The sequence below is a fragment of the Myripristis murdjan genome, chromosome 10 (assembly GCF_902150065.1).
Source record: "Myripristis murdjan chromosome 10, fMyrMur1.1, whole genome shotgun sequence".
In the NCBI taxonomy this organism is placed as follows: domain Eukaryota; kingdom Metazoa; phylum Chordata; class Actinopteri; order Holocentriformes; family Holocentridae; genus Myripristis; species Myripristis murdjan.
The window spans coordinates 19809974-19835857 of record NC_043989.1 but is presented as its reverse complement, the minus strand read 5'-3'; the positions used below and the strand labels follow the sequence as shown (position 1 = coordinate 19835857).

The 25884-nt window shown below is 42.4% G+C and overlaps 3 protein-coding genes across 5 annotated transcripts; all 3 read right to left on the bottom strand.

Moving 5' to 3' along the window:
- Nucleotides 1-1860: 1860 nt before the first annotated feature.
- Nucleotides 1861-19125, bottom strand: nsd1a (nuclear receptor binding SET domain protein 1a). 3 transcript variants are annotated; one of them, XM_030061325.1, is made up of 24 exons: nucleotides 18904-19125; nucleotides 17800-17985; nucleotides 16323-17209; nucleotides 15663-15804; nucleotides 15291-15463; nucleotides 13312-15208; nucleotides 13100-13224; nucleotides 12075-12348; nucleotides 11596-11693; nucleotides 11426-11485; nucleotides 11088-11297; nucleotides 10844-10936; nucleotides 10536-10659; nucleotides 10239-10439; nucleotides 7817-7996; nucleotides 6634-6790; nucleotides 6320-6525; nucleotides 6071-6183; nucleotides 5706-5975; nucleotides 5160-5276; nucleotides 4898-5039; nucleotides 4650-4756; nucleotides 3691-3895; nucleotides 1861-3242 (listed from the first exon to the last, which is right to left on the bottom strand). In XM_030061325.1, exons 3-24 carry the CDS (start codon nucleotides 17190-17192, stop codon nucleotides 2461-2463), a joined length of 6546 nt encoding a protein of 2181 aa, XP_029917185.1. In that variant the 5' UTR covers nucleotides 17193-17209; nucleotides 17800-17985; nucleotides 18904-19125; the 3' UTR covers nucleotides 1861-2460. The 3 variants fall into 3 exon arrangements, with proteins under 3 accessions (XP_029917185.1, XP_029917187.1, XP_029917184.1); XM_030061327.1 differs by lacking the exon at nucleotides 17800-17985; XM_030061324.1 differs by lacking the exon at nucleotides 18904-19125 and having other exon boundaries at nucleotides 17800-18167.
- A 189-nt stretch (nucleotides 19126-19314) lies between these two features.
- Nucleotides 19315-21481, bottom strand: LOC115366091 (UPF0461 protein C5orf24 homolog). The gene is made up of 2 exons (XM_030061328.1): nucleotides 21207-21481; nucleotides 19315-20879 (listed from the first exon to the last, which is right to left on the bottom strand). Exon 2 carries the CDS (start codon nucleotides 20874-20876, stop codon nucleotides 20202-20204), a length of 675 nt encoding a protein of 224 aa, XP_029917188.1. The 5' UTR covers nucleotides 20877-20879; nucleotides 21207-21481; the 3' UTR covers nucleotides 19315-20201.
- Nucleotides 21482-21711: 230 nt separating this feature from the next.
- Nucleotides 21712-24899, bottom strand: LOC115366092 (ATP synthase subunit O, mitochondrial-like). The gene is made up of 7 exons (XM_030061329.1): nucleotides 24788-24899; nucleotides 24459-24509; nucleotides 24216-24326; nucleotides 23815-23944; nucleotides 22397-22509; nucleotides 22121-22207; nucleotides 21712-21976 (listed from the first exon to the last, which is right to left on the bottom strand). Exons 1-7 carry the CDS (start codon nucleotides 24812-24814, stop codon nucleotides 21866-21868), a joined length of 630 nt encoding a protein of 209 aa, XP_029917189.1. The 5' UTR covers nucleotides 24815-24899; the 3' UTR covers nucleotides 21712-21865.
- Nucleotides 24900-25884: the final 985 nt, after the last annotated feature.

Below are 25884 nucleotides of genomic sequence, written 5' to 3'. Positions count from 1 at the left end.
TCTATCTATCTATCAATATATATAAATATATATAGATATATTTCTATCTATCTATCTATACATATATCTATATCTATATATATATCTATATATAGATATATAGATATATATATATATATATCTATAGATATATATATCTATATATATAGATAGATATATATAGATATAGATATAGATAGATAGATAGATATAGATATAGACATATATAGATAGATAGATAGATAGATAGATAGATAGATAGATAGATAGATATAGATATAGATCTATATATATATATATATATCTCGCCCAGCCTTACCAGTAAATGGGTGCAAGATTGGGATCAGGATGCGCCTACTGCAAAACTTTACTTATAATGTCCAACATAAAACAATACAGTACAGTTCAATGTAAGTGTCAGTGTTTCATAATGGCAGGAGTTATAACTCTGTGTGAGAGCCAGCTGACATCATCATCATCATCATCATCATCATCATCACAAACACAAACTAAGATTGATAAATACAAAACTAGGCAACATAATGTACATTTACCTGCCCATATGTCAGTGATCAGGCACAATAACTTATACGCAAGCAGAGCAAAGGAAAGCTGTAGTGCCTGATGTTTAGTAATACAGTAACTTGGAGGTTCATTCCAGGGGGGTTCAAAGTGGTAGCTACACAGGACAGATGCATTCATCATTACTCGTTTCACAGAAATTGTATAGGCTAATTAAAAAAGTATACAAAACTTGACATTTTCTCTCTCAAAAAAAAAAACCCTGTCTGCAAAGGCAGCACATCCCTCTCACGTTTGTCGACCCAAAGTTTCACCTGTATATCAGTGTTTCCTTCGTTAATAATCTATTCACAACTGCAGTTATATAACAAACAGTAAACTCTTTTTTCTAACTGCTCTTTAATTTGTGTAAGACATTTTGAAGAAACGCTTTAACTATGTTGACAAAGGACATTCTTTCTTTAAAAAAATGTTTTTCAATGATGAAGTTAAAAAAAAGTGAAGTCTAATTGTGCAAACAGTAGAAAACAGGTAAACAGACAGCAGTTCAATGCCTAATTTTAACCAATGTCCACATGTTTACCAGCTCGCCCATTTTTGCCATCTTAACAGTTTACAGAAGGTAAAAAAAAATTAAACTGATTTGAAGCACCATGAATTTCCAACACCGGGTGAATACCATCGGGGCAAAGAAATACAGACAGAAACAGGGAACCGGGGGCGTTCTAGCAATTTGTGGAAAACCCCAACCAGTCATACAGAAGCTGCCTGACAAATTGTAATGACACAGTGACATTCCAGTTGGTTGATTTAATACCCAGTAATAAACTGAAGTGATGTAAGATGTAACCTCAGAGGTGTCCGCACTGAGGAACTCATGTAAAGAAATTGCAGCACCACAAGACCCATGTTAGAGGTGTAAAAAAAAAAAAAAAAAATTCTTAATAAAAAATCTTTATGCCGGAAGTCATCATATGACTTGTATTGCTTGATCATTTACTAAATATTTACACTGAAACATACAAAACCTGACAACTTGCAGCCATATACTTAAATCTGACCTCCTGATATATATATATTGTTGATTCTTTCAGATACTCTAGAGTGCGGTTCATGTGGCAATGAAATGCTGGATGCCAAGAAATGAAATACACCGATTCTTCTTTAACTCATCAGATGGGAAAACAGTTGCATGTGTGCGCAGCCGGGTGTTTGTGATGCATGAGTGGCGCTGAGCTCATGGAATGTCGTGACAGTGTTTTGATTTTGGCGGCTCTGACCTACCTGCCGGATGGACAAGGAGGATGAATTTAGACGGGATGGTGAATCACAAAAAGAGATGACTTATCTGCCATGAGAAGCTGTGCAAGTCGGATGATTCCGATGGGTTTATTTTTGCATTCGTTAAGAAGAATCAAGCAAGTGGTGCTGTGTCTCTTTTTCTATATATATATATATATTTATATATTTATATCTATATATTGTTTATCAGTGAGAACATTATTCTGACCACTCTAGTAATGTAGAAAGACAAGATTAAGACAATGACAACAAGACAGGATGCCCCTCGTGATGACAGTCAGTGGTCGGGTGAGACTTCTCATCCTTTTTTATATTCCAAACATTAAAAAAAAAGGCAAAAAAATGTAAACAACTTTGAGAGAAAGAACAAAAGAACATGACAGCACCAGACACAAATGAACATATCAACAAAAGAAGTATAGCAGACTGAGTGGAGTAGTCCTCGAGCCTTAGCACCAGTACACATCCCCACAGCCCCGGGGATGGGAAGGCAATGCAGTACCAAAACGAAGGCAGTGTCGCACTCAACCAGGTACCAAAAGACAACCTCTCTCAGTCTTTCCCTATGTTTTATTTCCTCTAAACGGCTACCGAGAGCTGTCTGCGGAGTAGTTAACAAAGGAATGGATGGATGATGTCCGAAGGAGGCGACGTAGCTCACTTGTCATCATCCTCCACTCTCCCCCACTCCTCCATGTCCTCCCCCTCCACCTCACCGTCGTCAGGGTCCTCCTCCACATAGTCCCCCCAAGTGTCAAACACATCTCCCCCCTCGTCGTCGTCATCCTCCTCCCCCATCAGTTCACCATCAGTTCCAAACTGCTGTTCGTCCTCCTCATCTTCCACGATCTCCATCGCTTCCATATCATCGTCGTCGTCGTCCTCATCGTCGTCCTCCTCCTCTTCCTCGTCGTCCTCCTCCACCTCTTCCATTTCTAACTCGTCCACCTCCCCGTCCTCCACCTCGCCGTCCTCTTTCTCGTCCTTGGAAGAGGAAAGAGTGGAAAACGCCGTCCCTTCAGTTCTGCCTGTGAGGTAGGACCTGCCAGGGGGGATGAAGCTCGAGGTAGAGGTCTTTGTGTTGATGTAGAGACGAGGGGGAAGTTCGTGTTTGGCCGGCGCGGCCAGGCCGGCGGGGGAGGAGAGGGCAGCAGCAGGATGGGCTCTGGAGTCTGGGGCCAGAGAAGGAGGGAGAGGCAAGGCCATGGCCCCGGGCCTCATGGAGGTCATGTTGGGCACATATTCACGGATCTCTCCTGGTTCCAGCGGCTCGGGCCCACAAGGGTCATGTTCACTGCAGGACAGCTTGCCGTCCAGCTTGGAAATGAAGAGCATGCCTTCACGGTGCTCCTTGCAGTAGGAGCTCGGGCACATCTCACAGAAGGAGGCGGCCTCTTTACCACAGATGTCACACTGATGCCAAGGACATTCCCATCGCCCTGTGGGCACAAGTTCACCATTAATGCTCTGTATAGCCAATGCGATTTGGTCATTTTGAGGATAAAGGCACAAAAATAAGATCCCTGCTGTCCCCTAAGCACAAAATGACGATGTTATACAACTGCAGGGGTTTGACAAAGAGTTGAGAATTCTGGCTTTCAAAACTAAAAAACATATTCTGGCCTATACTCTGATTTGGAACAAAAACAATCACCATGCATTTGCAATGCATTTTTAGCTGCTCAATAATGGAAGTAAGTGACCAATTAACAGTGAAAGACATTCCAATCAGCTAGCTTTGTTTTAAATGTAAATGTAAATTTCTTGACAATGCTGTTTTTGATGTCAGCTTGAAAAAAAATTATTGATTAATGAACTCCCCTTTAAGACTACCATCTAGGGGGGAACTACACTTCGTAAATAGTGACCCATCTCCGCCCCACTTGCCTGCAGGTCTCTTGGCCAGGTTGAGGCAGTCGGCATGGTACACCTTTGGGCAGCCGGGCTTCTTACAGGACACGATCTGTCCTCCGTCACCACAGCTGAAGCACTCATCCTCCCTCTCCTTGGTCACTTGTGGCTTGCTCTTCTTCTTCACAGAGACCTTCTTCTTCCCTTCCTTCAGCTTCAGTTTCTCCGCTGACGGCTGGTTCTGGATATCAAGAACATACAACTAACAATTATTTTCATTATCAATTAATCCGTCGATTATTTTCTTGATTAATCCATCAGTTGTTTGGTCCATAAAATGTCAGAAAATGGCGAAAAACGTTAATCACAATTTCCCACATCCCACAAAGTGATGTCCTCAAATGTCTTGTTTTGTCTCAACCAACAGTCCACGACCCGAAGATATTTAGTTTACAGTCAAAGAGGACTAAAGAAACATTTGAGAAGCTAGAATTAGAGAATTTGGAAATTTCCGACTCAAAAATGACTCAATTAATCAATTATCAAAATAGATGCCAATCAATTTAATAGTTGGCAACATATTGATTATTTGACAAATCAATGTATTACAGCAGCTCTGCCGTCAAGTTCAAAATTCAGGAAAAGATGGCGAGAATACTATCTAATTGTTTGCAAGTGTGCTTTAGACAAGGGGTTTCCAAACTTGTTCATATTCTGGACCCCCAAGAAGTTGACTTTCATTTAGCCATGGAAAAAAATACTTTAGTTTGTGTTCAGCACTAACTGGTATGGATATCATAGCTGCATACTGACAAACAGATTCAAAGTGAGACTGAAACATAACATGACATAAACTCACTTTTTTGTACTGTAACAATCTGTAGTGAATTACATTATTCCTCATTTGGCTGAGGACCCCTAGAGCCCCTCAAGACCTCCGGGAGTCTTTGAAAACCATGACTAAGGCTGAATCTGAGAAACAGTTAAGTATTCACCTTTGGTCGAACACCCAGGAAACCGCTGCAGTTGGACGCTCCACATTTACAAACCGTCTTCCCGTTACCAAGACACTCCAAGTTGTAGTTGAAAGTCAGCTCCACACCTGTTGTATGAACGGCATTAGCTCCATTGAGTATAAAATCATCTGCATTCCACTCACTGAGAATACAATCAAACTCCACACACAACATAAAAAAAAAAAAACAACACTTAGCCAGAACGAGTTGAGGTATGCCACTCAAACCTGCTGGGATGTCCTGCAGAGCAAACAGCCCCACCCTGGTGTCTCCGTTCACAGTCCACTTCTGGGTCTCACAGTTCGGCTGGCAACTGTGGTTCATGAAGCGCGCCTGGTTCCCCTTGGGCCCGGCATCAATAATCCGGTCCTGACAATGTGCAAATCGGTTTAGGAAATGCACCAGGTGTTTGATTTGCATTACAAATCAGCTGTGAGCTCCACGTAGTGCTGTTTACAGATTTTGTTTGGGTGCAGCAGGAGGACTCACCTTGTCCAGTGTAAGCATGTAGAAGTTACAGATGTCGTTCTCCTGGGCGTGTCGGATCCTCGCTCGACATTCTTCCTCATCGATCACCTCTCCCACATATTCATTCACAAAAGCACCCTGACAAAGTGAGACAGATGGCAACAAAGACATGGTCAAACAAGGGGATAAGATAAACACAGTCAAACTCATATAGAACATTTATCAAAGGAACACTCCAACATTTTGGACAGAGATGTTCGATACTATTTTCACCTCTTTATGACCAGGTGGTTCGGTTTCAACGGGTATTAACACAATGCATCATGTATTGGAAATAAATGTCTTGTAATAAAGAGTCTTTTTAGGAGAAGTTAATTTGGGCCAGATCTACTTATACCATCAGCGGTGCCCAGACCACTGCGATAGACACAAGGATAAATGTGGTATGATAAATGTACAGAGGCGAAAATGGTATCAAACATCAATCTCAGTCTGGGTAAGTCAAAAAAAGGGTATTTTTGCCCAAAACATTTGACTATTCCTTTAAAAACTGTCCCAGCCACCGACCTTCTTGATGTCGCAGACACTGCGTAAACCCCAGCCGCGGGACAGTGTCCTGAAGATCTCCACAGGGGTGTACTGGCGCTTCGTGAAGGCTTGGTTCTGACATCGCTCCCCTGCCACGCACACCTGAGGGTGGCACTCGTACATCAGCATGCGATTAATGCACTCCGAGTCTATGCCGCACGGGTTCTCGTCAGACGCCTTGCAGTTACAGCGCGGGATCTCCGACAGGTCTGCCGTGATGATCTGCACCTTCCCAATTGGTCGGTTCACCTAAAAGAAAAACAGACAATATGCATAGAAGTCACTGGACTGTTCATGAGTCAGGTTAGTAAAGGAAAATGTGTGTGTTTGCAGATACAAAGTACCTTTATGTGTCTGTATGGGGGAGGTTTCTTGTCATTCTTCCTGTCCTCCTGAAGTTGCTTCATCTCCTTCTCAGCTTGAAGCTCTCTGAACCGCTCAGCTGCTTCACTCAGAGCTAGGAGGACAGATACGGTATTTATTAAGAATAATAAAAGCAAACTTGAGCCCTGATCAAACCAGACTAAAATGAAGATGTGCAATAACTTGTTTCGAGTGAGCACTTGCAAAAATACACTTTACAGACTACATGCCTTTCTTGTAGATTGCGTCAGCGCCCTTGCCCATCTTCTCTATATTGTGTGTGTCACCCTCCATGTAGGGGAAGACTCGGGCTTGGTAGGTCCACACAAAGTCCTTGGAGCCAAAGAACTGCACTGGGAACTCTCCCACCTCATGCTTCATCCTCAAGATGTTATTGGGGACGTCTTTTGCAAGACAAACTTCTGCAGGCCACCACCTAAACAAGTGAAATAAGTGGGTCAAAAGGTACAGACTGGGCTTTTGTGGAGAAACAGTGTCAAAACAGGGCTGACGTTTGTTTTTTTTTGTTTTTTTCTTGTTTTACCTGTAACGTCCCCATTTGACCCACAAAATATCTTTGATGCGAGGCTTCTTTCCAGCTTTACAGTCATTGCAAAACCAGCTGCCCTGAGGCATTTCCATGTTCAGACATTCCCGATGGAAAGCAGCAGGGCAGGCCTCGCAGCACAGCAGACTGCCCCCTACAAGACCACAGCACAACATGCAACTGAGACTACAAGAAAGTGAAAAACGACATTTCCCAACTTCAGGCGTATCCATACAGCTCAAAAAGCTCATGTTTTGCTAAGCTGAAAAAAAATGTGTTGTATTGACCGTCTCCTTGCTCTATTCAGCTGGTGATGACATGTAGCATTTTGCAGACATTGTAAAAAACACATTAAAACATATACAATCAACAAAGGTAGTCGTTTCAAAGCCTCAGGGCTGCGAACAAGAGCGCCTAGTCAACTTTGGTCTGAAGTCTACACTAAAATGTTCACAAGGGCCCTGAGATCTGAAGCTGCACATCGCCTCAAAGGATAGCTCACCGAACCCAGAAGTCAAATCTTAAAATAATTTCCAAACCAAACAGGAAACCAGTGAGGTGGATTTAAGTGATCTATTATATACATCAGTTAAAATTCTAGCCAGAGATAATAACTCATGTTTGCCCAGTGATGAAAAAAATCTGTCCATTTTGGAAACAGTTCTTAACTGAGGAAATAAAGAGTGCACCACGCTCTTTACATGTTCATCAAAGCTGAAGTCAACAATAAAAAAATTCTGTTAAATTTCCAGGAGCTTAGTGTCACATTGGCTGATGGAATGCCTCGTTCATTACAGGCATTTTTTAATGTGTGAGGGGGTCTAAATAAAACGATTCCTGATTTCTTCTAATTTAACTGCAAAAAAATGTGACATAATCACTGATCACTGCTTGAGAACAGCTCGGCTCTTAGACTCACTGGGCTTTTGTGTATAGTTGGCATTGAGAGAATTATTATGTTTAAAGATGACATAGCCAAGGGGGAAATAATTTAAAGAGTGTTATGCCCTGCCTAAAAAGTAAGACACTTTGCAGCTGCTGCCCTTTTTTCTTCGCAAATAAAACATGATTACAGTTTGAAAAAAGTGTAACAAAGGTAAGCTTAAAGTAAATGACTTATCAGCTACTACTAGATCAGCTTTGATGATACTGGAGAGTTCAAAAAAACATCCGGACTCACCTTCGGAGCAGACAAAGCACCAGCTGACGTTGATGTGTTCATGGTTCTTGCAGCCCTTGCGGGGAGTGAAGTGGTTGGGACAGAGGAAGCTGTTGTTTGCCAGCACCAAGCTGCCCGCTGCCATGCAGTTGTCATTGGCATGGTAGGCCACAGGGCAGCGCACGCATCGAGCCAATCGACCTGCACCGAAACACAGCAGAGCGCAGACAGCTTAATCTCTGCAAACACACGTATCAACATTTCACGCAAGCTTTCTAACAATTACCTAATCAAGCACAGAGCTCTGCCTCTGAATGTTTTTGCAGCTGTAATAAAAATTACAACAACAGAAAGGGTCTGATCTGAGTGCCGCACAGTGGTGCTTTAATCAATATATGCATGCACCTTGCTCCTCTACTTCAAAACTGGAGTTGCATATGGGGATATCCAGCCACCTACAAGAGCACTTGAGGTGATGAATATGTAAATCGGGCATGTCCACCTCCACATTATGATGCTGATTCTGGCTCAAATTTTAGTTCATATGTGTACTCTTTTCCTTACATATCCAAAACCATCTGGATTTCTCATGTAAAAATAGATACATTTAAAATAATAATAATAAATAACTAGTACCATTAGAGTTATCAAATAAAAGATCAAATGTACACTGAAGCACATTGATTTCTGCACTCAGTATTGCCTGCACTGATTGTAATGTAAATCTTTGTCTCCTGTCTTAATTTCTTTATTGCTATGTGCAAATATGTGTGATACAAATGGAACTGCTGCTGCAAGAAAAATATCAGCCCCGGCTGACAATAAAGTGTAAATCATCTTCATGTTACAAAGAATCCTAACAATCACAGCCCAATAAATGCTTCATGCAATGCTTCAAACGGACCTTTAGTCTTCACTGCACTCTCTCATATTGTTTTTCCAACCCACACTCACCCACAGCCTTATCACACACATAAAAACAGAATTTTTAAAAGGACCATCACAAGAAATGGTACTGCAGGGCACACACAAGTCTCAAACGATCATTTAAATGTGTTGAGTTCAACATCCGCCTGTGACATTCTGTGTTTAATTCCAAGCCATCTTTTGAAAAATAATTTGAAGTGCCAGATCAAACAGCCAGCATCCCTCTTGGGACCTAAGGAACCATGAACACGTCTTAATGGCGTTGAGCAGACATGCCAAAGAATAAACCCTGAGTTAATGGAGAGCTGCACCTAATAAAGTGGCCACAAGCAGCTCACTCCTCCAGACAGTGAGTCACATATAAATAAAGTATAAACCATGCAGACAACACTCAGAGATTCAATTACTGTTCAAGTAATAGTGGGGGTTTCTTTTAACATTGTGTGAGTGTTGCCATCAGAAACATTTGTTCCAGTATCTCAGAAACAGCCCACCTCCCAGGATATTCACAAACCTCGGTGATCAGAGTTCACTAAGAATAGTGCAATAAACAAAATCAATCCTGTGAGCTGCAGCCCTAAAAATTAACATATCTAAATAATGACTTCAGGGGAGTTTGGCAAGAATAATGCATATTTTTCTCAAGTTTTTTTCCGAGAACATGACAGTGACTTTACTGTACTACAGTTACTTGGTCTCATCCCAATAAAGCTCCTTTTTGATGAGGCAGAGCAGGAAGATTGTAGCATCAATGTGATGCCACAAAATCTGCAGGAACAGTATGATGCTGTCATAGCATGGACCAAAGTCCCCTGTGGAGCTTTTCCAGCACCTAATTGAATCCCTGCCTTAAAGGATTTAGACAGTTCTGAAGAAAAAAATAGGGGTCCTACACAGGACTAGTTTGGGCTGGTTCATGCATAAATGCACAGGCTGGAGCGTGCACGGTCAAAATGACTGGGTGTCTGGGAGTCACATGAGGTTGTGCACCACCTGCAATTTGAAACAATTTGAAACAATTTGAGTGCCACAGTGCCTCAGTCCAGGATTGGCAGAAAAACGAAGTGAAAGAACTAAAACTGCTGGAGAACTCTGATTCTTGTTGGAAGGTGTAGAGAGCTGGATTTTCCTGGATTTACCATGAGAGGTTCAAGAAGCATGAACACTAATGTGCATACAAACAAGAAAGTCCAAGATCCCCACAACTTCAGGCGGTCCTGTATTAGGTCGAGATTACATGTGAAACTTTTTCTTATTATTTGGTTGCATGTAACTGAGTTGTTTTGGAATTCCATCGAGTAAAAATCATGAACCAGGACTGCATTATCATCTGAATTGTTCGAAATGGGTTTGGTGACAAAGCAGCAGCAAAAATACATGCAACAAATTGCGTATAAGTTGCACCGTGTATCGTCGGTTTAGGACCAAATTGAATAAAATGCCTTTTTCTCAGTAATTCTCATGTTAAACTTATCATATTGTGTAGTTTAAATCCTCATGATAACATAGAGCTTACCTTTAGAGCTGCAGAGGTTGAGGGGGTTAGTGATGTGGCAGGACAGACAGACATGCAGGGAGCAGCGGAAGCCTTTGTTGTGTGGCTGGGTGGCCGAGTAGGCCAAAATACACTCCGTGTGGTAGAACTTCCCACAGAGAGGGATAATGCATCGCTTCACCCCATTACCAGGCTTGTTACAAACAAAGCATGAGTGGACACCTGAAAGCAACAGAAGAAGTTCAGTGGAGTTTCCAGAGTTTTTCCACAGCTAAATGCCTGGTGGGATTGTTGGAAAACATTTCATCATGTACCCACCAGTGGTGCATTGTCGACAGAAGAATTTCTTCTTGGGAGCCGCTGACAGGCCAATACACTGCGGGTGAAAGGCTCCGTAGCACTGGCCTTCACACACCAGCAGGTCCCCTGTCCTCTCACACACCTGCAGCAAGATACAAACAAGTACACGATATGATGCAGTAGCACTGATATAGCAATATCTTATGTATATTATGACATGAGTTTAGATATGGCGTAAGTGTTTTAAAGTCCTTGTTTTACAGGCTGCAATAAAGTAAAGAAATCTACTCTACTCCAAAAAAAATCTCCCTGTTAGACTGTCTCACCTGACAGACATTCTCCTTCAAGGCTGTAGCTCCTGTTTTCCCTTTTACATCCACCTGGGAGGAAAGACTATCATTCAAACCAGGAGAGGGCACCTACAGAAACGAACAATAAGTAGTTATTACTCAAGCATGCTGCTATAGTAGTTGACCTGACACTTAAGATTCTGTTTCTGTCTCTTAAAGATAACTTATGCAAGCATTCAGCAACACAAACTGAACTGACTGAACAGTGCAATATCCAGACCTCAGATTTTAGAGTTAGTGTTCCATTGGGTAAGTTCTGTCTCTCCCCAATGCTACATCCCTCTGTCTCTGCCTCCTGCTTGGGGGTCTTGGGCCCTGCGGGGCTGGGAGGCCTGGTTGGGGTGAAAACCCCAAGGAGACTGCTGCTCTCTGGCGGCTGGGAGGCAGACGATGTGCCGGGTATGGGTCTGTCTTTCCTCACAGATCCAACCTGTGCAAAGCAAGAATTCATTGTGTACACGATGATTAACTACAATTGTGGCATTACACTGTTATGGTGGCGTGTGAGGGAACTCAGTGGGATTATCAGCTAAGTTTTCAACTTGACTTTTATGATACCTGAGTGTCCGTGAGCACCACCTTAACCTCTGAGGTAATTCCAATGTGTCTCTTTGACTCCTACAATGCATAGACATAACAAATGGTGAAAACACAGAAATATTTCCAACTCCTTCGAGGTATATACACACATACACACAAGCACAGCCTCCTTCTAAATCCCAACATACCTTTTTCTTTGCAGGAGTAAGAGACACTTCTTCTATAGTGCATTCCAGGACCTTGTGTGAAGGCTTCCTTGGCCTCTTTCTTTCTTGAGTTGCTGATCCTGTACCAAAAACAATTATAACACGAATATGTATCATCTCTTCAACCTCAACACATAACATGTCAACAAAGAAAATAATTCCATATCCTGGCAAAGAAGAGCAGTAGAGGCATGCATAATCTTAGTCTTTAACTAAGGCAGCTACTGAGCAGATGTTAATTATTAGGTGAAACACAGCCCACACACTGTAAGGCTCCCGTTTCCCAAATCTTGACAAGTGGTGTTTCTAAAATTAAAGAACTGAAAGGAGCTTTACTTTGTGTGGGCTGTTCCTCACATATTCATTTCTTAGTATTCGACATCATACTGCAGGACAGTTGATACTGGACAAAATGATGACGACAACATGCAAGACAAACTTCAACTGAAGAGTCTATTTACCAGATTTAAGAGGTAGATCTGTTCCTTCTGCTGTGTCTGTGGAGAGGGAGGGTTGTGTTGTGGCTGTGGGCGCCGAGTGTGCTACAGGAGGAGGCCCATCCTGAGAGAGACTCTGTTCCAGTACGGCCGGGGCCTTGGTGGGCTCTACAGAAACCAAGGCTGAGGCTGAGGTGGAGGGTGAGGTAACAGTCTCGAGTGTGGCGTCGCTGACATTGGGAAGTGCTGTCATCCCTGATGTCTGCTGCGCAACATTATCACTGGTTGTTCCAGGACCCTGAGAGGCAGAAACAAACCACAGTATTAAGTTCCAGTAATGCCTTGTGCGTTTTAGAGTAAAGAAAAATTATGTTGTCAAATAAGACAGTGGTTAGCACCTTATTGTGGGCGTGTGCTCCAACTGAATTATTAAGAATAATAACAAATTACACTTTCAGTTTTAGTATTCGTTTTGAAAAGTGAGTCATTAATCTCAGTGTAAGCAGTCTTTTTTTTTCCAAATCACATCCAACCCTGATTTTGTTTTAATCATAATTACACGTCACTCTCTTCAAATGACAAAGCTTCTATCAGAAATGGCGGAAAAGTTTCCTCTCTCCGAGCGGAAGTGTTCTCATTCATTTGATTTTGTCCAGCAAAAGTAAACCATTTTTGTCAACTCTAAAAGATGTCCTAAGTATTCTTTCCAATGCAAATAATGCCGTCAAGAGCCAAGAAATATCCCCGTATACACAAATACAGGGAGTAGCTCCTGACAAACTGAGACTCTGCAAAGTGCAAAAACAAACAGCTGACAAAATAACGTGTATAGATGCCTCAGCTTCCCTGACAATTTTAGTATGCAGCATATGTCCCCTCCTATTCTGGTTTGTTGTATTAAGGATATAAATGAATCTGGGTCATTTTAAATTATGTATGATGTTAATATTTACTAGTGTAAAAACAGAATGCAAACAAGAAATAGGTGTCTGAAGATAAAGAATTTCCCATTGTATTATAGAGGACAAAAAGAGAGGTGGAAAACTTACCATCTTGGAAGGTTCTTGGATGTTTTTCTTTGATTTTTTCTTTGGGGCAAATATTTGTTCATACTCCTCCGTTGACTCAAGCAGCCTTTTACTTGGTTTCCGCAGGCGTTTGTTTTCTGAGTGTGCTGTGTAAACAAAAGTCATATGTATTATTTTCTACTTTATTTCACTCTAACGGTGGACAAATGGAATAGCAGCAATTTGGATCTTACCGACGGTGTCATTTTTCTCTGAGAACTGCGAGTGATTCTCCGTCTGCTTTTCAGCTCTGAGTTTTAGAGCATAATCCGGTGTTCCTCTCGTGGCGTAGGAGCCGTTCACCTCACCAGCTGCCCCACTCACACTTCCAACCTCAGCCACCTTTTCAGTGACCTCCTCAACCATCTGCCAGCGCTTTTTTGGTGCCACTTTGGATTCAGAACTCTTATCGAGGTAGCTAGTGGAGGGATCAGCAGGGACAGGAGGGCGAGATACAGGTTCAGCTAAGTCAGCGTGGCCACTAACAAACTCCCTGCCATAGGCTAAGTCAGCCAGTTCAGGAGAAAGGCCAGGTATGCTAACTTTCAGCTTGGCAGGCAGTCGTTGTTTTCTACGTTGCTTGTCGGAGTTACTGATTTGTGAGTAAACAGGAATCCCTTCACAATAGTAGGTGTCATTTGTCATGATAGGTTTGGTCCTGCTCTTGGTTTTGACCGCTGTGTTGTGCGGTGTTGGAGGTTTCCCTGGCTGGCCGTTCTCCGTTTTGATCCCTGATGCCCAGTCACCTTGAGTCTGACCGCCAAAGGAAACCTTCAACGGGTCATCTTGTGAAGAGTTAGGGATAACCATGGGTTCCTCCTTGATCAGGACAGGTGAGGGTGGAAGAGTCAAGGGTCTACCCTCTTTTTCTCTCGTATCATGTATGTCTTTCAGGAACATCAGGAAGGTACTGAATTTATAATTAGAGTTGGGCCGAAATGTACTTAACTCAGAGTCACTGCTGTCTTCCTTCACAAGAGATTTAAACGTCAGTTCCTTGACATCCTGGAAGGCATCCATCGGAGAGAGTGATGAGGAAGGTGAGGAGCAGGAAGATGGCTCTGAGACAATGTTCTCTGTCTTAATCTTAACAGGGTGCACACTGGGTACACTAGAGCCTGGACACTTTGACTTCATCAATGAGCCATTACGAATGAGTTTTTTATCAGGTTTTCTTGCACGCCTTTTTGGAGAGCTGTGACTTGTACAGGCTGATACATTGCTAGGCGATTGCCAGTTAGGGGACAAATCAGTTTTAATATGAACATTACAAGGTGTATTATCATGATCGTCATGTACGCGATCATCTGTTGAGATTTGGCTGGCAGCCAGTGCATCTTTGAGGTCTGTTTCTTCCTCCGCTTTGAGGGCCCTTGTCATGAGACGACTACTGGCAGGAAGATGCAGAGAGTGCTTATCATTTGAACTGTCCAGCAATTCATTACAGCTGCCCAAACCCTGATGAGACTTTGTATCAACAGAACTCAACTTATTTGTCGAAATACTAGAGGAATCACGAGAATCAGCATTGTTGGGACTGCTCATTTTCTCTGTGCACTTATTTTTAACTTTTTTGCAACCCTGTTGTTTTCTGACCAATTTGTCCAAGTCCTGTGTTGGGGATAATTCTGTCCGTTTAGGACGATGGAGCGTTGGAATTGAATCCAAGTCAGCGTAAGGGGAGTCCTTGGGCTCTTCTTTTAGTGCATGAGTTGGTGTGTGAAACTTATCAACCATGTCCATGATGGTAGATGATTCTTTTGATCCACCTACTATATGGCCAAATATGTCAGACAAGCATTTCTTTTTCTTCTTACAAGCCTTGTTTCTGGTGGCTTGAATTATAGCAGAGTTTGTGATGGGATGGTGCTCATTTCCATTGGGGGCAGTGCTGGGTGACGGGGATCTACCAGGGTCCACAGAGAGAGAGGAGTCCTTTTGTGATTTTTCCGGTAGCAGTGGGCTGGGTACTCGATCTTCTCCGTTGAAGGATACAGTACGCATACTTTGGGTATTCCGTTGTCGATCTGGGAGCAGATACTCAGCTTCTGCCACACTGACTTTCCACGCCGTCAGTAAACTCTTCGGTATCTGCAAAAAACAAAATCAACATTGAAATTTGATGTTTACAATAACCTTTCAAAAGACTTCTGAGGTCATGTAATAAATTTACCGTGTACTTGTAGTCTTTTTCCCTCTGCTTCCCTCTCCGTCTAAGCACCGGAAGGTCTTCAAACTGATGACCTCCCTCAAAAGGAAGAATGGCTTTTCCCGAGACCCAGGCAGACTCTGCTATCTCACCGATCGTCTCCAGAAAATAGATCCGGCAAGGACGGTGACTAGGAGCTGGAGCAACAAAATACTGGTAAATTTTGGATATGAATACAAGTAAAAACAAAAGCCACGGATGTTAAAAATACTTGGGACTTTGTGCATGAAACATGATTTTGTTTTGAACAGCTCAGTGTTAAAGTGTAATTCAACAAAAGCTCCCTTTGTTGGGGAAACTTTTACATGGTATCCACATTGATTACACCAATCTCACCTTTCATCTTAGTGTGAATCCCGTGCTGTGGGTCACAGGTGACCTGGCAGGGCCACCAGGGCCGTCTGTTGAATTTTGCCCACACCAAGTCCCCTTCCAAGTACTTCACCGCTGGAAGGGGCTTTTTCTTTGGGCTGCTGGACTACACAGCACAATGCAAACACATCATTACATTATGTAGAAGACAAACAGGGTCTAAAAATCTTTTGTTTCAAATGTGACACCACATAACTACAATAAAGTTATAATTCATGCCATGACTGCACTGAAGTTCTAAGGAATATTGTTATGAGTAAATGAATGATTAATTACAGGCATTTCCTGTCATGGCTGCACTTATTTTGTTCAATTACCTGTCGTCTAATATACATTTATACATATTTTATTACCTTGTGAAATGTACTTTATTTTGCTGCCATTATGTGGTGTAATGCATTTGTGGAAGATCAATCGAATTATATTTAGTGCATAGTTACAGATAGGGCAATGCATGAAGGTGGTTAAAGTATAATACAATTATACTTAAATATCACTGTGATGCATAGGCAAGCTTAGTGGTATCCCCAATGGAACTGAGTGACCAAAATTAATCTTGATAACATTATGTGGCCTTGTAGCATAGAGATTTCCCAGTAAGTATCCCAGGTGTTTCAGACTCACGTTGGAGTTGGTGCCAGTCGGTGAAATAAGACCATGATCGAGAGGAGAGGTCATTTCACCATCACTGTCTGAATCCTCACCCATACTCCATCCATCTGCTATGCTGATTTCAGGCAGTGCACTGGGGCTTAGTGTGGGATTAAGTTCTGATATAGTTTTTGACATCAGATTGAAGACAGCGGGTTTATATGTTCTCTGGTTATCCACTCCTGAGCTGCACGTGGTGGTCTTACAGTCAGTCAAGGTTCTGTCCTGACTCAGTTTTGGGGAGTGGTGAAAAGGTGTCAGCTCCTCATCGTTCTCATCCTGCCCCTCCTCATCCTCCTCCTTGATGTCTCCACTGTCAAACAGCGTGGACTCAAAGTGAAGACAGCCATTGGGAACAGGGGAACAGCGCTCCAAGCTGTCAGGACTGTGAGGGGAGAAGCCATTTCTGTCCATGTCCTGGAGGCCTTTGAAAGGCTCCATCTCATCATTACCTGGAGATGGGGGCAGCTGAATTGATGGAGCCTCAAACTCATCATCATCATCATCGCTGATTGGGCTCGGAGAGTGCAAGTGGTTCCTAACATGAAGGTCTCTCTGGTGGCTCCCTTGGTCAGACCTGTTGACCAGACTGTTCAGGTCCTGGAGCCTCCTCAGCGGGTTGTAGCGGTGGGATCGCTCTGGCTGATTGTACCCCTGGACAGGTGGCTGTTTGAGGCTGGAGGACTGCAGTTGCATGACCGACGGTTGGTCTGACCCACGCTTAGCACTGCCACATTGGTTTCCATAGGAAGTAGTGGTAAGGCCATTGGGGGGCCTCAGTTCTGTTTGGTCTGAGCCAAACACTGAGCCTGCCCTAACAGCCCCTCTGTATGAGTGATTCATGTTGGCATGGCTCTATCCTGTCAGAGAAGGAAAAAAAAAAGATGATTAGTCCTGCAAACCTATGGATTTGGGTTTCTTACTGTGATATAAGAGTGACTGCTGAGGCTCATGCACTGTACAATGTAATTTGCTTGGTAACGTACTAACTGGCTCTCAAAAACACCGCGGAAACTGAGCGACAATCATATTCTGTGCGACAGAAACACATAAAGAAGCATACAGCCATGCACTGCACACACACACTAATAAGCCGACATTGCTGGCCTCCATACTAGAGGCCGTCGGACGCCACAAGGCAAAACACAGGATACAACTAGCCTACTGACCTGCTCCGTTCACAAATTCATTCACAAACTATCAGAAAATAGCGCCGCTTTGTCTGGTGATAGCATGTCTTAGCGATCGCTGGATATTATAATCAATGGAGGAGCGCACAGGCTGTGGTGGAGGTGGTGACACTGAGCCATCACAGAAATACAGAGTGGCTCACACAAATAAGCTACACAGCCACACACCGACATAGGAAGCTGCTATTAACTTACAAAAGGACTGATCGAAACAAGTTAAAAAAGGGCTATCAACATGTGGAAAAACGCGAAAAACTCACCATTTGGATGTCGGTCACCATGAAACCAACAGCGGATGTTTGATAGTTTGGCACAAAGCGAGTATTTTTCTCAATTTGTGAAAGCGGATCTGCACAATCCCCGCTGCAGCAGCACTAGGCCAAGGCACAGCTATCATTCTCTGCACTTCATCGCCTCATCAGCGGCGGCCCTCCAAAAACTGTCACCTTAAACACAAAATAAGAATCAAATCTCTCCATTACGCTGCAACATCAACTGCGGCGAAATTCACTGTGCCATAACTGGTCCCCTAACAGTCACTGTAGCTTATTTACTACATGATTTTTGTGCCTGCTGTCGAGGTGCCCCTGGTTATGTTAAAACAAGCCCAGACTGACTGTGTTGGTGAGCAGCAACCAATCGGCACAGCTACCCAACCCCCCGTCTGCCGGGCCGTGGCACTCACCCTACTCTAACACTCTAATACACACAGACACACACACACACACATACATACACACACTCGCCCGCAGAGAGACACACACACACATAAAGGCACGCGCGTACATCCAAGTGCAGTTTGAAAGTCAGCAAATAAGCCATGATATACATAACAGCACCTTTATTATTAGTTAAGCATGAATGAATGAATGGCCCATTTTTTAGAAATTACCCTCTGTTTCTGCTTATGCCATTGTCTCAGCCCGCACCGATTTAACAGCTGGTAAAAGGCTATAGGCTTGTGTGTTCATGGAAGGGGGGCGACGAGAAAACAAAATGATGGCAGTGCGCATACAGTCAAGTCGGCCTATCTGGTTAAACTCCGTGCGCCATGTTGCCTCTCTAGAGAGTCCTGACATGAGGAAACAGGCCGCTAGGCGCTTAGGAAAAACACAAAAAGGAGTCAGGCGCAACACAAAAGTCGTATTTTGTTTCCATAAGGCCCAAGCAGCCCGGTTTCATTATGATCTCGTGTAACATTGATAGGGATTCGTGCGCGTATAGTAAGTGAAACTGATCCAACCATTATACGCGCATGTAAACTATGGAGAGCACAATAGAGGCGCTGCAGTGGCCCAGGCAGTCCTTTAAGATCAAACAAAGACCATCAGGCTTCACGTCGGTTTGACAGCAGAGGAACTTACCTCTCTGTGCAGAAAACAGAGATTTACTATTTAGGCAGTTGGCTCATTTCTTTAGGTTGTGAATTTTCCCTTAAGCTTTTGTGTTGGTTGGTCGAGCAGAAACAGGACAGAGATGTAAGCGTGAAGTTGCTCAGCCACCCCTAATGGATCAGCTGGCGTTCACAGGACGGCAGCAGGGCTCTCGTTTATTGGATTCATCAATACTACAATGACCTCGTGTAATGTCACTGACAAAAAAGATAAAGCGTGCAGGAAGCGTATTGTGATTTAATTAAACAAAAGCTACAGAGGTATTATCACAAGGTGAGTTATATTGTCTGGGGATATGAGACCTCTTGTGTCAACAGGAAGAACTGCATGTTTACAATTTGAGTGACAGTAAATAAAGAAAAAAGTTACCAAGCAAAGAGCTTTTGTTTTTGTCTTTCTTTTATTTTGGTTTCACATACAGTACATTAGCGCTTAATACAGAGTCCACGAGCCATTTTTTTGTCTGTTGGCTGAAATTAATTTTTTCTAATGAACGGCATAACAACATACACTTCAGTCTGGGTCTGCTTTATGAAGTGAGAGTGAGGACAAAGAGAGGCTATTACAATACATAGTCCAAACCATACTCACAAAGTGTAGAAATAGCAAAACTTGTGTTCAAAAAGGTATTGTGTTGAGATTCTCCAATTGAAGCGGATAAAAAAAATGATCTCAGTGCTCTCATTTCTTTTTGATGCAGTATAGTAGTACAAAATGAAACACATATTGCACTGGACAACACAAAGGACAACTACACTTCCACATATGCTCAGGAAAAAGCTGAATTAACTGTACTAAAATGAATTTTTATATATATATATAAATGTAAAAAATGTCAACAAGGAATAGAAATTATTAATGATAAAGCATTGCAACAGAGCATGTCACAACTCAGAGAAACAAAAGGCTTCAGGGGGGGGAAAAAAAAAGAGAAAAAGCTCCACTCTCCAAATGAGTGTTGAACCACAAACTATGATCTATGATGAATACATACTTTCTTTCCTATTTTGATTTGATTGTGATTAATTCCTATGCATGCATCACTGTCAAACAGGATAACATACTTTCTAAATAGGAGTGATTTCAGTTGTTTATTATGACAGGATGAAGACAATGTCCACACTGTACAGTGAAAATTTATTTCATAGCTGATTTCAATGACAAAAAAAGTTATTTCTTTCCCACGCCTTTAGAGAAATGTACTCAACATCCTCTTGCACATGCACACAAATGTATTTCAAGCAATGGAGAGAAAGAAAGCTTCAGAACTAGTCGTTGGTTTCCTCCGCTTTGCCACTGGGCTCACACAGGTCTCTTTTCGGCATCATGGCATATGGAAAGGGTGCAACATCACAGCTAGTGTAGTCCAGTTTCTTGGGGCCGCTGCAGTTGCTGAAGTCTAGTTTCTTGGTGGCGTCACAATTGCCAATCTCCAGCTTCTTGAGCCGGGCTAGACTCTTTATGCTGCCAGGGGGCCTGCCAGGGCTTACCTTATAGCCTGCCGCTTTGGTGGTGCCAAGAGGCCTTCCTGGGCTGGTTTTAAACCCTGCAGCTTTTGTGGTCCCCAGCGGACGTCCTGTACTCGTACGGTACCCAGCTGACTTTGTGGTCCCCGATGGCCTCCCTCGTCTGCCCGATTTCACTATGCCCTTCTTCTTCTTGGAGCCATCAGGCGCGGGAGCCTCACCGGCCCTGATCCTCACCGTCTGGGGCTGGAACTCGTTCTGGGTCTCTTGCATTTGGCATGTTATGGGTTTATGCATGCCCTGTGGCAGAGGGGGTAGGCTGGAGAGGGACAGCTGTAAAGTGGGGTTTGGAGGAGAGGGGTAGAATTTGTTGGATTGTGTGCTACATAAGTCAAAGTGGCTGGTAGGATGCTGACAGTCCTCTGCCAGTCCACTCATGCAATAGTCATTACTGCTGCTGGTCACCTGGTGCATCATTTTCTGTAGGGGTGCAAAGAAATACAAGTGTTGAGTTAACAGAGGAGATATACACGTGTGAAAAGGAAATGAGTAAATAGGGCATGTCTCTGTACACCAACGTGCCAACTCACACAAAGAAACCGTGAGGGGCATTTTCTGAATTGCTACTTTTAGTGGGGCAAATGTAGCTTTTTAGCGTCACAGTGCAAAACATTGCAATTGATGTCAACACAAAGCGAGGAAGAACTTATTGTTTGAAAAGAAACCTCACATATGCTAGGATGAAATTGTGCCTGCCCCCCCAAAAATGTGAAGCTATTTTAAGTAGGTAAAATGATTACTTCGTACCTCATTTGTAGGCGGATCATGGAATAGCAAGGGTTAAAATCGTATCACACACATTTTCCTTCTTGAACAGCCACAACATCTTTGTAGCGGCGCGCACAAACTACGCCTCGGTGTCCATGAATATTGTCTTGAAGCAGGATTGCGATTTGCGATGGCTATTTCATGCTTATTTAATCCTTTTAGCAGAGGTTTAGATGAGAGAGGCAGCCATTTTCGTCTGAAAAAAATTAATAAACTAGAAGAATAGACCGCGCATGCGCTCCGACGGCTCCAGGAAACGCAGCAGCTCCCTTGAAAACCGGTGTTCATATCTGAGCTTACCTTAATTATACTCAGAGACTGGAAGACTTTTTGACCAACTGACTTCAAGAAAATTACTTTACTGCATGCACAGTAGGAGGGTAACTATATCCAGTTGAGACATAAAACTTGATCTCCATCACCAGTTATCTTCAGATATGAAAAATGCATAACTTGAGGTCTAAATGACAACAAAGTGGCAGTCTCCATTTTTGTGAGTTTTTATTACATTAATATGAACTTGACAATAGACACTGGCTTTACAGCAACTGCAGTGCTAGAACAGTTAGCAATGTACATTTTTTCTGCTTTTCCTCCATGGTCCAATCCCATCCGCTCCAGGCTCAAGTCCACAGGACTTAGGTTTCCCTGATCAGCTTGGTCAGCTTCTGAATCTTGGTTTTTGTGGACATGTCCACGTACTTGTCCCCAATGCTGACAATCATGCCGCCCAGGATGGAAGGATCAGACTGTTGAGACAGAAGAACACTTGAAACCACAAGTCACTTACAAGTAATTAATTTACTGCTAATTCATTGACTGGGCAGATTGTTTTTCCAGTCTCTACAAACGAGTCTTCAGGCATATTTCAGAGTTCAGGTCTAGCTCTCTACCTTAGTTTCCAGCTTGATAGTTTCTCCCTTCTGAAGGAAACCCTTGAGGGCAACTTTCAGGTCAGCAAGATTAGCTTCATCCAAAGGCTGAAATAGATACAAAAAAAAAAAAAAAAGGTGAGTATAAAAAGCACAAAATGAATTACATGGCAAAAATTAATATATATTGCGGCTGTTGAATATGCGACCAGTTTTGTAGTGTCAGGGTGCAGGAGTGTATTTATGCCAGAGAGCATATGCACATGCATCACATGTCGGTGGCCATCTGTCTCCTACCTGGGCAGTAGTGACGGAGCAGATGACCTCTCCACGGTGGGCGCTCATCATCTTGCCAAAGGCAGAGATGACGTCACCAGTTAGAGTCAGACGGCCATTGTCAGCCAAAACATCTGCAGAACAACAGTAGATTGTTTTTGTTTTGTTTCTTTTTTGCTGGAGGTGTCGCAAAGATATGTGCAACTGTAATGTTCAGGAGGTTACTGCACACCTCCTTGAGACACCAGAGGAGCAAAATGAAAACTGTAACATATTTTTCTGGAAAAAAAATATAAAAAATGCTTGAGTGGTGACAATGAGTACTATGGCCCATTGTCACTTCCAGGGTCACAAATAAGCAAAGAAAACTGTTCCATTGTGATTCTACCTGAACAGCTTCTACTATTACAAAACATGTTTCAAGTGCAGAAATTGTATCTGTGCAAAGATCAGTATCAACAATGACGAGAAAAAATAATCAATAATAAAAAATAGAAAATAAAATGTGCCCCTTTTATAGTTTTGGTGGTTAATGGAATTACTTCTTTTCAAACGTTTGGGTAGCAACAATATAAATTTCTACATTTTTTTGCAATTTTAGTTTTACAAATATTTACAGCACTGGACAGAGAAAACTATGCACTTGCATCATTGAGCTGAGTTAAAACAATAGCTTTTGCAGAGTAATCCATAGGACTAAAATGATATCTAAACATGTTTTTGGTTTCATTATATGACTGCAGCTGTTGACTGTCAATCTTCTCATCTTTGTGCTGACCTTCATGGAAAACATTATCTCCACAAACTGTAAGACTCCACAAAACATCTAAAAAGTTACCTGGTTGTATAACAATAATGTATTTTTTTAATCTACCCTGATGAGGTCTTGGGAAGCTATTAAAGAATCAAGATCTCCAGCATACAGCTTTGATAAAAACAGCTAGACTGAAGCTACAACATAAACAATGCATGTGCTGTATAACTCTAACTGTAAAGGCAACTCGTGTTAAATTTAGATTTTCAGGAAATTTTGCACTTGACGGTCTTCATGTGTTATAAATATGATACTCTCAAATGCCGCATCTGTGGGTAGACAAAGTGTAAGAAGATTTATATAGAGTTAGGGTAAAAAAAATATATATATAAAAGGCTCCTTGTTAAAATAGTAGCCATTTAGGCGAGGATTAGTAAAAACGGGTGACAGAATAAGGAGTGTTACCTTGAACTCTAGTATCCTCTATAAAAAACTGTTTTCAACATTATACCACACATTTATAAAGAAAAAAAACCTAAGATTTTTCTTCATTTCTAATCATCAGTTCTCTAAATATTAGTGTCGCTTAATACCCATACCAGAGCCTGTTTGAACACCTGTCTATAAGCAGTGATGTAAAGCTACCAGCAATGAGGCCACTTCGCCCTGATCAATGACGACTCACTGATGAGGTTGATGGTGATGGGGGAGACCTTAGCCTTCGTCAGAGCATCGGTGAACGTCTTCTGTTTGAGGCTGCGCTTCACATGGGGGTTCATTACAATGCTGGACAGTTTGGGGTCTTTGATCAGGCCCTGAGGGGGCAAATCAAGGTCAGTCAACCTGAGAGTAACTGAATTTATAAAACAAATGTTACTACTCAATTACAACAATCTAATGCTGTGATTCATCGGATATGCAGCCCATTTGTGGTTCCGACCCTCCACTTATCATCTACTAACAAGACACTGGTGTTTGCATCAGTGCATGAAATAGTTACATCATACATTGACTTGCAAGTTTGAGCCAATGCCCACTTTGCTAAGACATTACAAATTTGTGTGGGTGGCCTGTCTCTGGACTTACAGCCACTTTGCCCAGCTCCTGCTCCACCTGGTCCAGCTTGTTCTGCTTGCTGGCTGCTGAGAACAGAGCGGTGGCATAGCGGCCCTCCACTCCATACACCTGGATGGGAGGCTGCAGGAAGAGAAACACGTAGGAAGCAAGCAGACAGGTGAATTGAACTGGACTCGCAACCTGTGACTTCCAGACGAGCACAGGTGATTATTATTTGATCTGTGTGGGGAAATAAAACTAGCGGGTACTTACTTTTACCAGTTTGGCTACAGGTCTGATCACAGACGTGCTGAACTGGCGGGCCTGGGGAGAAAATTTAATATTTCAATTCAACACACGGAGGCCAGAACTTAAATCGGACTAAACATGTCCTGAGTGTGCAACCACTGTGGCAGCTAGCTGGTTAGCTAACACGTTAGCAGTCATTCAACCGCATTGCCTCGTGAACATTTGCTAGACATTTATCGGAGCCTTCTGGTCTCAAAAAGGAAATAAATAAATATGCCATGTTTTTGCAATATAATTTTTCAAGTGTGACAGGTTTTAAAAGCTCAAAACACCAAAATCATTGAATGTCTTACCTGCTGTCCTAGCATGAGTGCTGCCATTTTCTCCTACAGCTGTCTAGGGTAGAACGTAGTGCGCATGTGCGTCCCAGACCAGCGCATCGACTCCTGGGTAATGTAGTTTACCTGTATGACTTTTTTTTTCCTGCAGGTGGTTGCAGTCAATGCGCCGTATGCAAAAATCGCCCACCGCGTCATTATTCAAATAATATTGAGTTGTGAGGCTGATATTAGCAGTGCCCAGGCCAGTGAAGTCCTCAAGTACACACACCATGTCTTACGTTTATCCTTCAAATCAGTTTGGCCCCAGTAATTTAAACCTCCAGGTTTATGTGTCAGACACCTCCTATGTCTTGCTGATCGCCTAAATAGTCCTTCAAATAAAACATATCCCCTTAATACATCAGAGGTCTTGTGGGAATCATGTTTTTCCCTCCCAAATGTCCTGAGAACTGGACTGGACCGGTTCTCACTACTACTACAGGTCATGCTGTATTAAGACCCTAAAGCAGAGGGAAGTTTTTTGAAGATTAAAAATGGCATGTTATAATTGAGATCTAAAACAATTAAACTAATGTGTGTAAAAATGCTGATATTTCTTATATGCTTCATACAGCTTAAAAAAGCCTGAGTTCAAACTAACCCCAAAGATGCTTACAAAAAAATGTGTCCAGGACACTGAACACATCATCATCATGTTAATTTCATGTTTACCCGCTTGCCCCCATTAAATTAGAAAAATGGCGTTAATCGTGTATTTAGATATAGATATAGATGTATAGACACATATAGATACACTCCGTGTCCACTTCATTAGGTCTGCCTGTACAATCTAATGCAGTTCATTGAAACAGCTCTGTCATGAATTCTACCTTTTAATTTTTTGTCCTCCTTATTTACATACATGAGCGGGGACAGAATAGTAGAAACACCTCTCAATAAACTGCAGTCCAGTACAACAACAACACCACTAACTATGAGCTCAATGAACACCTCTATTACTGTTTTAGATTACTAAAACAATAAAAAACTAGATTACTGATTTAGTGGTGCCTGCATTTAAATTTTATTTCAGTGTTATATGATTTGGTGCAGTCCTCAACAGGATGTCC